Consider the following 12,738-nt stretch of genomic DNA (forward strand, 5'->3'; position numbering starts at 1 on the left):
TATGTGATTTGTTTTATAGATGCTTTTGTATTATGTGTTGAAGTTTGAGTTATGGTTAAAGTTTATGTTTTCTACCGTTGAGTGAGTGTTGGCCATACTCTGTAGTTTTGTGGCTTCATCTGACTATGGCAATGGCTTGATTTCTTCAATGAACAACCCATTGTTTGGTAGAGGGAGGGCCAACCCTTTTCCTTTTTGCACTCTCCCTTTCTTTACATTCACAGGGCTCTTGGGCACGTAGCTAGGACTTATTGATCCTCTTGTAGGAGGTAGTGACTTAGGGTGCCACTTCCTTCCTCATAAGGGTAATAGTCGAGGTGTCCCTGGTTCGGATCTGATTCCTCCCAATCATTGGGCACTTCCTCTACCAATACTTGATTGACGGGAGTTATATGGGGTGGGGGAGATTGGGGACCTAGTATGGGCAACAGTAGGGGAGCCTGTTGTGCTCTGTACTACCCTGGGCTAGCCAAAGGGGCACCTTGTGCATTTATAGGGTTAGGCGGGGCCGTCAGGGCTAGTGGGGGTCGCACTTGATACATAGGTTGGGGCAAGGCCCTTGGGAATCAGCATTGGGAGGTATCATGGTTTCCCCATCTATGACAATGCACGCAGTAGAGGGCTGGCCTTGCCCTAAGGCAGGGCAACTCATTAGAGGGATGGTTGCCATTACATATCCTGCACCACACGTTGTCTCTCTATGGAAACAAGTGGGGGTTACCCGGTGCCTCCTTGGAGGTCCCTGACCTCCACTATTGGCTTAGCTGATTCAGCAAATTTGAGTCTAGCTCCCTCATATCCAAGCCCTTGGGCTCATTATTCTCCTTCTTGGTCGGCTCCACACTAGAAGACCTTACCGATGATGATACTTCTGATGGGGTTGGGGTTTTGTCCTGGATAGCCTTATCCATAATATTATTGCTTATACATATAGCCACCTTGCAGCATAGTTTAAAGGAGGTAGGATTCATAACAATCAGGTGGTCATGCAGCTTTGGGTCTGCCAGTCCAATGAGGAAGCAGGGCAACAGTCGTTCGTCGCTCATCCGCTCATATGGTTCGAGGTGCTTAATTATAGCTATGTAATCCCGAAGGGATTTTTTCACCTCATATAACTGATTCATTGGACTCCATTTATGTCCATTGGGGGCGAGCCCTACAATGAATGCTTTCCTCAGTGACACCCAGTTGACCTTTTCTTCTGGGGTGAGAGCCCTATACCATTGGCTTGCCTTGCCATCCAGACTGAGACCAAATGCATTAGCCATTTCTAGATCTCCGGCAGCTCCAAAGGCTTCACATATCTGCTCGAATCGCTCCAAGTGGGAGACCATATCTCCTTCCCCAAGGAATTTGGTCATCAACTTGGAGATGGCTATGGGTCGACTCTTTGAGGGATTTGCGATCCCTAGTGAAAACACAGGTGCAAGCGGGGGTGGTGTGGCCCCCCTTCCTAGCACGTTCACCAGGATGCACATTACCTCATCTGATAGCATCATTTGGGAAGCTGGTGGAGGTGGCGCCACTGTGGGCCTAATAGGACATAGAGGCGGCCTCAAGCATGTGGTCCTGGTGGCGGAATCCACTGAGTTGTTGGTACTGGCATTGGGGAGGAAGCGCTTGGCCCTCCATCCATTGGAGCAATAGCTGCGGGCAAAAACAATCGGACTCCTGGAGGGGGTGGTTCACGTGGCATTTGCATGGAGGTTCCTTGCATTGGGCAGTAGGGTGGAACTTGTGGTGCCACATAGCTAGTGAAGGTCGAGGGCACCTAGAAGGTTGAGAGTTCATAAGAAGCCCCTTGTGAGAGTCTTGCGCATCTCCTAAGCTAGGGTCTTATCCTATAAAGTCCCTCATCCATGGGTCTTCATCCTCCATTCGTCCGCATTGAGGTTACCTTGTGAAAGCTATGGGCCTCGGGTCCACAAAGATGGTTTCAGTCCCTGTTTGCAGCTCAGGAGCTGTTTGTTGTTGCTGACCTTTCCTTCACACAGACGTACTGGCGAAGGGTTTCTCCATGTCTGTTGAATCTGTCCGACCTATTCGTCACATGTTGGTGATTGTACCTCTTAACCTGGACTCTACAAAAGGAGTAGGAGAGTTGGGGGGAGCCAAATTAGTGAATGGAGCTTCGGAAGCCCTCGGACTTGCGGGGACTTGCATCTCCTCGTTCAAGCTCTCTGACTCGTCGGAGCTAGATGAATCCTCCTATCAAGGTCCTATCACTAAGTGAGATCTAGGAACAGAGCTTCTGATTTGGATCGCAGTGGGGCGAAAGGTGGGCTGAGCATAGCTTGAAGCACTATCCCCATGCACGGGTTCCTTGGACAAAATTGTTCCAGATCTCAAGTGCATGTATAAGATCTCTAAAAGGGCACAATCTGGATGAAGCTTTTAATTCTCTATTTTTTGGACTACTGTAGAGGTATCCTGACGGGCATGGGGATAGAACTAAGGCAACAGTAGTCGTAGGGATGAAGCTAAGGTGATAGTCGTAGGGATAGAAAGTGACACGTGTCGGTGCGATAGGATGCAGGTGGTATCCCCATGATCGTGGGATTGGAGCTAAGGCTACGGGAAGAGGGATGATAAGGTGGGCGGGATATGAGTATGGTGATGGGCACACGATTTGACCATAAGACAACAATCATGGGAATAAGCTTTATGCGTCGCTCGGTGGGTTATCTGGCTCGACGGGATACAAGTATGGCGACGCATGTGGGATTGACAGTAAGACAACTGTCATGGGGATGAGCCTTAGGGCGGGTTATCTAGCTTGGTGGGATACGAGTATGGCGACGGGCGTGGGGTTGACAGTAAGGCAACAGTCATGGGGATAGGCTCAAGGCCACGGGTCAACGACTGAGAGACCGATGAGATCACTAATTCTAACACATAAGAATTAAGGCGGATGGGTTAGACGGCTCAGCTAGAAGTTAGGTCGTGGGGATGAGGGCTAAGGCCACGGGTCAATGCAAGTTTGACCATGGGGATAGCGCTATGGCAACGGCCGTGGGAATAGTGCTAAGAAGACGACCCATGGGGATAGGAATGCGCAGTGTCGCAGATTGGTTTTTGATGATTCTTGACAATTTTGGAGTTTCTGTTCAAGGTTTTTTGTGATGGGGGGATGCTAAACTATCTAGTCTACCTACTCAATGCAAAAAACAAGAAGGAAAAACAACCTTTGAATGCATAATGAGAGATTTCTTAAAGAGGTGACTGTCAAAACTCAAAAGCATTTTGATTTTTAGCATGATTCATCATTCTTGGTTGTTTTTTGTGAGTTTTGACACCATACACTCATTATCAATCTTATAAACTACCTTCCTACCAATTCAAAACACTAACAAACATAAAAGACAAGCTTCCCATGCTCAAAAATGCTTTCCAATAGAAAATGAAAGTTTGCATCACTTTTCTGTCCAAACTCACACTTCCTTCCTCATTCCTCTCCTACAACTCCACCAACAAAGCTCCAAGTCAAGCTTGAAACAATGTGCAATGGGTAGATGACGAGAGAAAGAAAATGCAATACAAAAGTATATTATGAACTCCCGACAGTGACGCCAAAGATGTGTAGTCTCAATGGTGACTCACCTGTCATGGGGATCTTGAAGGAATGCCGATGGAGCCTCCACTCCAAGCTACTCCTTGTGAGAGAAATGCAAGTCACGAGCCATCCACATGTGTCACTCAAGCGGCTCCCGGATTGTTGCAATGTGTTTCCACAAGAGAAAGAGGGAAGGGGGAGAAGGGAGAAGAGAGGGGAGAAGGGAGGGAGAAGGAGGAGGGAAGGAGAGAGTGATGGGGGATGGAGTGGCAAACACAAAGGCACTACAAAGGAAACAAGAGAACACCCAAAGAACTCTTGGAAGAGAAGAGGGAGCTCGTATTCCAAACTTGTGCATTTAACAATGAAGACCAAATTCAACCATTTGGCCTTTGAGGGCCAACCTTTTTCCTTTTTGCACTCTCCCTTTCTTTACATTCACAAGACTCTTGGGCCCGTAGGGTGCCAAGGCATCTTCACTATCCTTTCCATCTCTCCTCTATTGTTCCACTCTTCGTGTGTCAAAAATAGCACTTGTGTTAACCATATAAGAGCGCTTGGGACAATCCTAGCATTAGCAGGTGCTCCTAATTGGGTCTCAAATAGTGCTTGTGTTAACCCCGTGCCTTTGAGTCCTAAACCATTTGAGGCTCAAAACCCATTTAGGAGGCTCAAAACCTGGAGTGGCGAGGCCGATCTTGAGCCATTTGTGGCTCAAATCCCATAAGGCTTGTAACCGCTTGGGTTATTTGTGGCTCAAACCCCGTAAAGCTTGTAACTATACTCCCTCCATGGCTGCAACCGTTGAAGTAAATCATGAAGCCTAATCACCTCTAATCATTCATTACCATGCATTCTGTGACTGTACTCTGTGGATGTTAACAGGGTGGCTTGAGTAGAGTAGAGTGGCTCCATAATGTTATCATTGCATTCTACCTAAATGAATCCTCAAGAAGGTGGCTCTCTGTGCATCTTTCACATCGAGATTTTGAGCTACGATAGGAGCCTGAGTAGTAGAATCTATTACCTATCACAAGGCTCTCTCTCATAGAAGGTGGGTGTAATATAGACATCAGTCCATTTTGTGCCTCTTCTTCAAAGAGCCAGACTGCAAGACCCCCCGAAATGAAACTTCCTTTGAGGAACCATGAGGAAGGCTAATACCCCACAGAGTGGACTCATTTGGCTATAGGATTGCCAAATGCAAGAGTCCAGATCCACCCCTAAGATTCTATCAAAAGAAGAGGAGGCTTGCCCCTCAGCCCGTTACCAAAACGGAGGGAGAGAAAAATGCTCCTTAGCTATAGAAAGAAAGTATTCACATCCCAAGGAATTGTTAGCCAAATCCTTTGTCTATTACAAGATATCCTTCATTTAAGCCTAAGGCCCAACAATCTTCTACAATAGTCATATTCCCTCCAACGTTCACATGGCATGCATCCTTTCAGTCCCTTCGTTGCACTTTGCATGCCCACCCTTCATCCTTTGGTCCGCCCTTTGGCATTCAATCTCTCGGCCAATCTTCAACTCTTTCTTTGAAATCTTCGATCCCTCTTAGGTCTTTGGCCTTCATCAGCTCTCGTTATTTGGCGTTTGATATCCTTTGGTCTTCATTGTTATACATGTAATCCTATTATTATGGACAAGAAATTATATACATGTCCATATCCCATTAGTTGTCTTCTGTTTGTTTTTGTCTATTTAGCATGTAGTGTATCTAAGTTTGTGTCATTATTTTATAATACTGTATTTTGATATTTTTTTTAAATTTTCTATCAAGTCTATTAATGTTCAGGTTGTCATTGTTATAATTGTTTTTGTCTATAGACATTTCATGTATTGTGTCTTCTTAGATTTCTATTTATATGTGACTTTTTTTATAGAGGCTTTTATTTCATGTGTTGAAGTTTGAGTTATGGTAAAAGGTTTGTGTTTTCTACCTCTTGTTGATGTTTTTGATATAGTTGAGTTGGCAAAACATGCCTTGACTTAGAATGGCTGCTAGCAGTAAGAGAAAAGTGGACATCATTTTTCAAATTGAGTTTAGAATGATCCCTTTTAAAAGAGGGATGAATCCTCACCAACAAGTGAAACAGTCTTTAAAATAGAGCAGACATATAGATCTCAAGATTTATGGGAAGACATCCTTCAAATCTGTCTCTTCCAATTTTATGAAGGTTTTGTGTGAGGGTGACAATGGCTTATTAGGATATTATCAAATGTTACAAGCTCATGGAGATGATGTTCTTTATAGCCACATTTCAATGTTTGATTTTATGAATATAAGCACGGATTTCATACTAAAGGCTTGGACTCAACATTGCACCATATCATCTATACACAAACTAATTATCATGATGATCGAAAAGGAAAGAGGGGATGCTAGTCTTCAAAAAGAGAATTAAGAATTACAAAGAAACATTGAACATGGTAGAGAGCACTATAGAAACCCTTCATCTTCGAATGCAAAATGCAACTTTAAACGGGGAGACTTCAAAGTTACAAAGGAAAATAGCATACATGAAACACACTCCAATGGGTGCACGATTGCATAAAAGGAAATTATAACTGATGGATAAACTGGCTAAGAAAACTAGACATTGCAAGCATTAGTAAGAGTTTCTATGACTATTTCAAAGCTCATTTTTGTCCATGATGAAAGTTAATGTAAAGGAAATTACTTTTGATGGATGAACTTGCTAGTAAAAGTAAATTGTACAAGATTGAGTAGGAGTTTGTGGGACTATTTTAGAGCTCATCTCTATCCATGATGAAGGTTCTAGTGTTGTGGGAAAAGTGTTCACACAAAAAAGGCTAGAACCTACTATACATTATCCCAAATTTGATTTGGTCAGATTGAATATAACCTCCAAGTCAATGCATAAAGTTGTGGAACAATTGTTTGTAGCTATCACATAAAGAGTGTGCACTGTAGCCATTAGTACAAGGACATACGTGCTCATATTTAAGAATTTAAAAAAGCATGACTTTAAGTTGCCAAAAATAAAGGCCCTCTACCAAAGCTGACAGATGTTGATGAAGCTTGACATGATCTCAAATTGGGAACATAAGAACTAGTTGTTAAGCCTGAGTGTGAAATTGCATGATGGAAAGGCAGAGAACTTTGAGTAGTGATGACAGGAAAAACAACTTTATAATGAATGTCCAAAGAATATTGCAAGTTTTATGAGTTGCCTATGGAAGATTGCAATGAAAAATAGACGATTGTCTTAATTTTAATGAAAGTAAGGTGGTCAAAGTTAAGATTGTCTTAATTTTAATGAAAGTAAGATGCAAAAAATTAGAAAGAGAAAATTTTAACACCAATGTTTAGAACTTTGAATATGGAGCTTTCCCTTGATGATCCAAATCCGTTTAGCATTCAATTTGAGCTAGAGATTTGGTGGCTAGTTGCACTTGAGACACTAAGGATTTTTCTTTCGGTACCTGTATAATTGCATATAATTTAGAATAATATATCGTATTTTTTAAAGATCTCTAAACGATCACAAAGTTTTAAAGATGTTCCTGTGTTCCTAATGTAATAAATAAGCATAATAGTGGCTTCCTGGTTTGTCGCTTGTTGACCTTTCTTGAGTCCCCAACCTGCCATTCGACCTTGTCCTTCTTCATGGATTTGTGCATCGTCTCGCTGCAGCCGCCCATTCAGGTCAAAAGTAGTTCGTCTCATCTGTCGTTGTCTCTGGTCCTGCATGACCTTCTCCTAGGAGTTGCTACATTTGCAATTTTGCTGGTTCGAAGGCTCCTGCAACCCCCTTGACTTGCGTGCGGGATCTTCTTGTTCTTGCGTTCCCTGTTAAAGTGGCTATTTTGTTTGGTTTCGCCTTCTGGCGGCTCTCTTCCCTCCTCCTTTTCCACGTCAGTCTTTAGTTTGCTTGTGTGTTTGTGCGTCTATTTCTAGGCTTCCACTTGCTGCATGGCTTTCCTTTCCGTTGTATATTTTTGCGCTTGCTCTATGTTTACGGGTCTTTCTTGAGAAGTTTACCCTTTTTGCTCTTTTTGCTTTACAGGTTCTCTACTTTTAATTCTCCTCTTTATTTCAGTCCTTTGGTGGCCCTCTTGTTCATATCCTTGGGTGATTATATATCTCAGTTTTCAGGACCTCTCAGATGGCTTCTTACCAGTATGAAAAAACCTTCAACAAAGACAGGTTAGCTCAGAATAAAAAGCAAATGCAGGTCATGGGTCATGATCCTCCTAATGTATCTCATGAGGCTCACCTTGTTTATGAAGTGATGCACGAGGGATTTGAAGACATTCAAAAGGATTGGAAGGATCCTTCTCCTTCGGTTGGAATTACGGTTGAGGTGGATATGCTAAGAATGCGGTGATCATTCTTTTGCCGGGCCGAATGCAAGAGGCTTCAAATGTAGGAAACTAGCTCACACACACTTTAGGTGGTTGTTTTGTTCAAAAAGTACATTATGGTGCCGGGAGCCTTTTTGAAGTAATTATGACATAAACTTCACAGGCAGATGCTTTTGGAATACTGACCCTAGCAAATGGTGCATGCCTTGCCTTGGTCACCAACACCTGATTATCCTTCTTTAATTAGGCATCCCTAGTTTGGGTTGAGGTAGTGGATTTCCTTCAATGCCTGGAGAAACTACTGCAATCGGATCAAAGGCCTTGTGCACGATGGACTGCATCCTAACTAGTATGGTTTGATCGCCCCAGACATATTATTGACAATATTTCCAATGCATATGTGGGGATAGAATACTCAAAGGATACTGACCAAGATGTTCTAAGCATCTTATTTATTGGTTATATCAAGATAGTCAAGCTGCGGGTATTTTGGCAAGTGATATCACAAATCATTGGAACCTTTTTTGTTTAGTGCAACAAGCTTGTCCTCTCAATGCATTGTTTTATGCCATAGCTACTCATCTTATGTTGCAGTACATGGATCATTTACTAGATACAGGTGCCTTGCATGATCTGGAGATACATGGTAGCCAACCATTAATTGCACATCCATATGCTCATATCCTTTTTCTTACCTCGGAATTATGAAAGGGATCTTTCTTGTCTCATGCCTGCTTTATCACAATATGGCCTTGTTGTTGGTTTACATGTTAATTTTCAAAAATACAAACTTTTGCCTCTTCAAGAAAAGCTTTGCATCGTAAACTATGGCCTCGAGATATTGTTTTACCCACGCAGTTGGTAGGGCATCTTCGTCACCCTTTGGGGTGGATGGTTACACGTCGCTAGCAAATGGAGTGGGTGCTTAGCATGCTTAAGAAGAAATTGGAATACTAGAAGTTGGCAACATGACCTTTGCATGTTCACTACCGAATAGTTCAATCGATTTTGGCTGCCTATATCTAGTTTTATTTGCCTTTGATGCGAAGCAAGATATAGCATGTTTTATGTCAACTATCATGGAGCTTTTCTAGAGATCACACTTTCGTCGAGAAGTCCTTAGGTTGCTATTGGTGGATAACCTCTGCATGCTTAAAATGCATGGAAGTCCTTAGGCTGCCATGAGTGGATAACCTCTGCACGCCTAAAAGGCATGTGAATATCCTTAATATTCACATGCATGTTCTTACAAAGGAAAATTAATGTTGCAATTCATGTAGGGTGATCAGCCACAGATTTTCATGATGTGACATTTGCTTTTGCACTTGTCTTCTCCAGCTTTTGGTAATTGGCACCCCACTCATTGGGATTTTCTTTGAGGACACATTGAACTCTGCACTCACCAAGCTACTGCGGGGTGGGAAGAAACGATTGGCTTTAGTTCACATTCTTTTCTAAGTGAGAATAGTGTTTTTTTTTTTTCAATTCATTCAAATGCTTCCTTGGTTGGGTAAAGGGATGCCCATTTGTATCTCGTTTGATTGCTAATTGGAAGCATATACTCTCCCATCTTTAATGGAATGGCAGGGACACTCTTATAGGCAACTCTTTATGTGCTAAGTCTTCATCGGTCAAAGTCCTTTACACCTCCTTTGGCCTTACAAGAACCTTGCCACTCATATTTTCTTTCGTCTAAAGGTATTTTCCATGTGGAAGATGTGCTAGATATAGTTGGTATGGTTCTCTCTTTTTCGATAGTTGTCTGACAATATGCTTTGGGACAGCATTATAGGCCTTTATGGCATTTATTATCACAAATGCTCTATGATTTTCAGCCAGCTGACATCACGATGGCATCTTTGTATCGGATTTTGTTGCCTTCCCCTTAGGTTTCTTCTTGTGCTAGTCGCATCTGGTCTATGACATGCTCCTCTCGGTGGCACATTTGAGATTCCAAACTCCCTCTTCAACAGAGTTCATTTTATGGCGAGTTATTCTTCCTTTTGGACAATTCTTGGGAACATCATAATATCGCTTCTGCCACTTGTTGATGATGTCTCTTTATGCGAGAGTCCATGCCTCATATGTTTTGGCATTGCCCAAAGTCCTATGATATCTTGCTTTTATTACAATAGTGGCTACAGGTTCCTTTTCCTAGTGCATCTTTTGGCATGAATTTTTGGTTGTTTGGCTTTCATCCTATGCGGCAAGGATTTGATCTTGTCTTTTACTAGGTTCATTATTGGGCATTATGGACTCTATGGAATGACTGCAATCATTGAGTCTTTGGTGATCCTTCTCTTGCCAAATATCAATTCTTCCGAGCGTCTCTGAGACAATTGTTTTATGATTGCTTACATGCTCGAGACCTTGATTATACTACCTTCTTGTTATATAGTGACATCTGTCGATGCTTCTTGCTAATAGTCCCTTCCTTTGAGAATGTTTCTTGTAATATTTTGACAACTCGATTTCACCCAAAAAAGTGTGGGTAGAGCTTTTCCTTCTGGCCAACTCTTGGCATGTTGAGACATTGCTCTTGTTGTTTGTCACAGATGTCTAGCTCCATGGGAATCTTTGCCTCACATCTTTTGGCATTGTCCTATGACTCTATATTTTTTACATTTTCTATGGCAATGCCTTGTGACATGTTTTCCTAATGCCGGCTTTGGCCATTTTTTATTATTTGCAATTCCATCCACAGAGGCATGGATTTTACCTTTTCTCACATGGTTTCATTATTGGGGGCTCTGGACTCTATGAAAAGATCACGATCATAGAGTGTTTGGTGATCCCACCTTCTCCAAGTTTCATTTTTTTCAGGATGTAACTTCGGCAATCATTTTTTGATTGCCTACATTCTCATCAAATAGATTATCCTACCTACTTGTCTTACAATGAGGTTTTCTGATGTTGTAACTACATGTTTCCTATCCAGGGGCTGATTTTTGTAATATAATTACAAAGATTTCACCCCCCAAAAAAAGCAAAAATCTACGTGCGCACTTGTGTGTGTGTGTGTGTGTGTGTGTGTGTGGCATTCTAGTATAGATCTTTCAAGCCCCGTTCAGCCCCCATTTTTGTTTTTCTTAGCCTCGTACAGCCTTCATGTAGCCGTCGTACTACACCGTATGGCCTTGTTCGATTCATAAAGGTTGTGTACGGCTCTTTACATCCCTTCTCGGACTTTCTTCTTCAACTATTGTGCTTTTTTTCATACGCTTGTTATTTACCCATACGTCTGCTCGTACTTCTAACAATTTTTCGTACGCCTGTCAGTCTGTTGTATGCCTGTCAATTCTCCGTGCGCCCGTTAAATTTTGTACTACTGTCAAACTCCACGTACCGCATGTCTAGTTTGGTGGAGGTGGTGGACTTCCCACAGTGCTTGGCTCCATTTTTCCCAAAATTGCAGCATCATTGGGCAAGGTGGTCTGTCCTCCGACACCAATTGGGAATTCTAATAGGTTTTGCATATTGTGGGATACTGACAATCCTACACCTAATTCTTATTCCATCACTATCAACAATGTGGCTACGGGTAGTGGATTCTACAAGCTCAAGTGGGGTTTGTTTGCAAGTGCTTGTTTTGAATGCAAAAAAATTGGTCATATGGTTTCGCAGTGTCCTTTGTGTGTGCCCCAACACAAGATGCCACAGGATACTTTGCCCACATAGATGCAAAACAAGGACATGGGTGCTTGTCCAGTGATTAAAAATAAAGCAAATAAATAGGATTTTGTGGCCTAGGATAAAGGCAAAGTGCCCACTATTTCTATTAGAAATACGTCTGCTTCCTTGCCTTCAACCTCTCAATCCAAAGGCAAAGAAAAGACTTTATAGGAAGCTTGGTAGACTTCGCACAAAACTATCACAGTTAGACGACCACTACCTCCGCATACATGGAATGGTACTGCATTCAATGGTCACACTCCTGAAGAAAATTCACGTGTGGGCATTACCAAGGTTACTGTGACAGCCAATCACACTCTTTTCCCAAAAGAGGATTTGGCAGGATTGCTGTCCTCTCATCAGGCACCTTTGTCACCTCAGGGTAGAGGTCCTAACCCTCAGATGGACATGCAAACTTGAGTCAGTTTGATTATCATTGTACATAATCTATAAATATGCTATCACAAATAAAGTGTTTAATGGTATAGGGTTTGTGTGACTCGCAAATGGAAAAATAGTATGGGGGTATCTCAGTCATTTACAGCTTGACATAGTTGCCTTATAGGAGCATGATCAGCACATGTATGCTAGACAGCATGGTCATTTTGCTGGTTATGATATCTTGTATGCAGGACAGAATGCTTTTTATGGAGTGGTCTTTAAAATCAAGCATGAATTTCAGCCTATTGTTGCATTCAATGATGCACAAGGTAGATGGATGGTTATGCAGTGTCTTATACAGGGACAAATATTTGAATTTGCCTCACTGTATGCTCCACAATCCTCTCGCAGTAGAGGTATGGTTTGGGATGCTATGCAACAATATCCTTGGCGGCAACATGCCGTTCTTTATGGTGACTTTAATAATGCACCTCAACAAGGAGATAATACATCAGGTCGCACACATATGCTGGCTTTGGAGAGGCTAGGTTGGTCTTAATTAATGCTGCAATTCAGTTTTACTAATCTTTGGCTTTTCAACATAGTGCTCAGCCTTTGTATCAGGCTCGATTGGATCGTTGACACGGAACCAATCCGCAGCATGGTGACATTCTCACTTCTTCTTTAAGAGTAGATTATGCCTTCACGCATTCTGATCATGCTCCTCTTTGGTTGAGGATCTCCTTTCATTCCAGTTGATCGCTTGTAACACAGGAGACTCCTCATTCTGAAATCTAGCACAT

At 42.3% G+C, this 12,738-nt stretch overlaps 1 protein-coding gene across 1 annotated transcript; it reads left to right on the forward strand.

The window, feature by feature from the left end:
• The first annotated feature begins 3,000 nt into the window (after positions 1-3,000).
• LOC147898950 (uncharacterized) lies at positions 3,001-8,281 on the forward strand. The gene is made up of 4 exons (XM_087378152.1): positions 3,001-3,119; positions 7,152-7,223; positions 7,585-7,724; positions 7,808-8,281. Exons 1-4 carry the CDS (start codon positions 3,001-3,003, stop codon positions 7,903-7,905), a joined length of 429 nt encoding a protein of 142 aa, XP_087234278.1. The 3' UTR covers positions 7,906-8,281.
• The last annotated feature ends 4,457 nt before the right edge of the window (positions 8,282-12,738 follow it).

Source organism: Dipteris shenzhenensis, chromosome 8 (genome assembly GCF_047967505.1).
Source record: "Dipteris shenzhenensis isolate YYH24624 ecotype China chromosome 8, Dip_SZ_1.0, whole genome shotgun sequence".
In the NCBI taxonomy this organism is placed as follows: Eukaryota; Viridiplantae; Streptophyta; class Polypodiopsida; order Gleicheniales; family Dipteridaceae; genus Dipteris; species Dipteris shenzhenensis.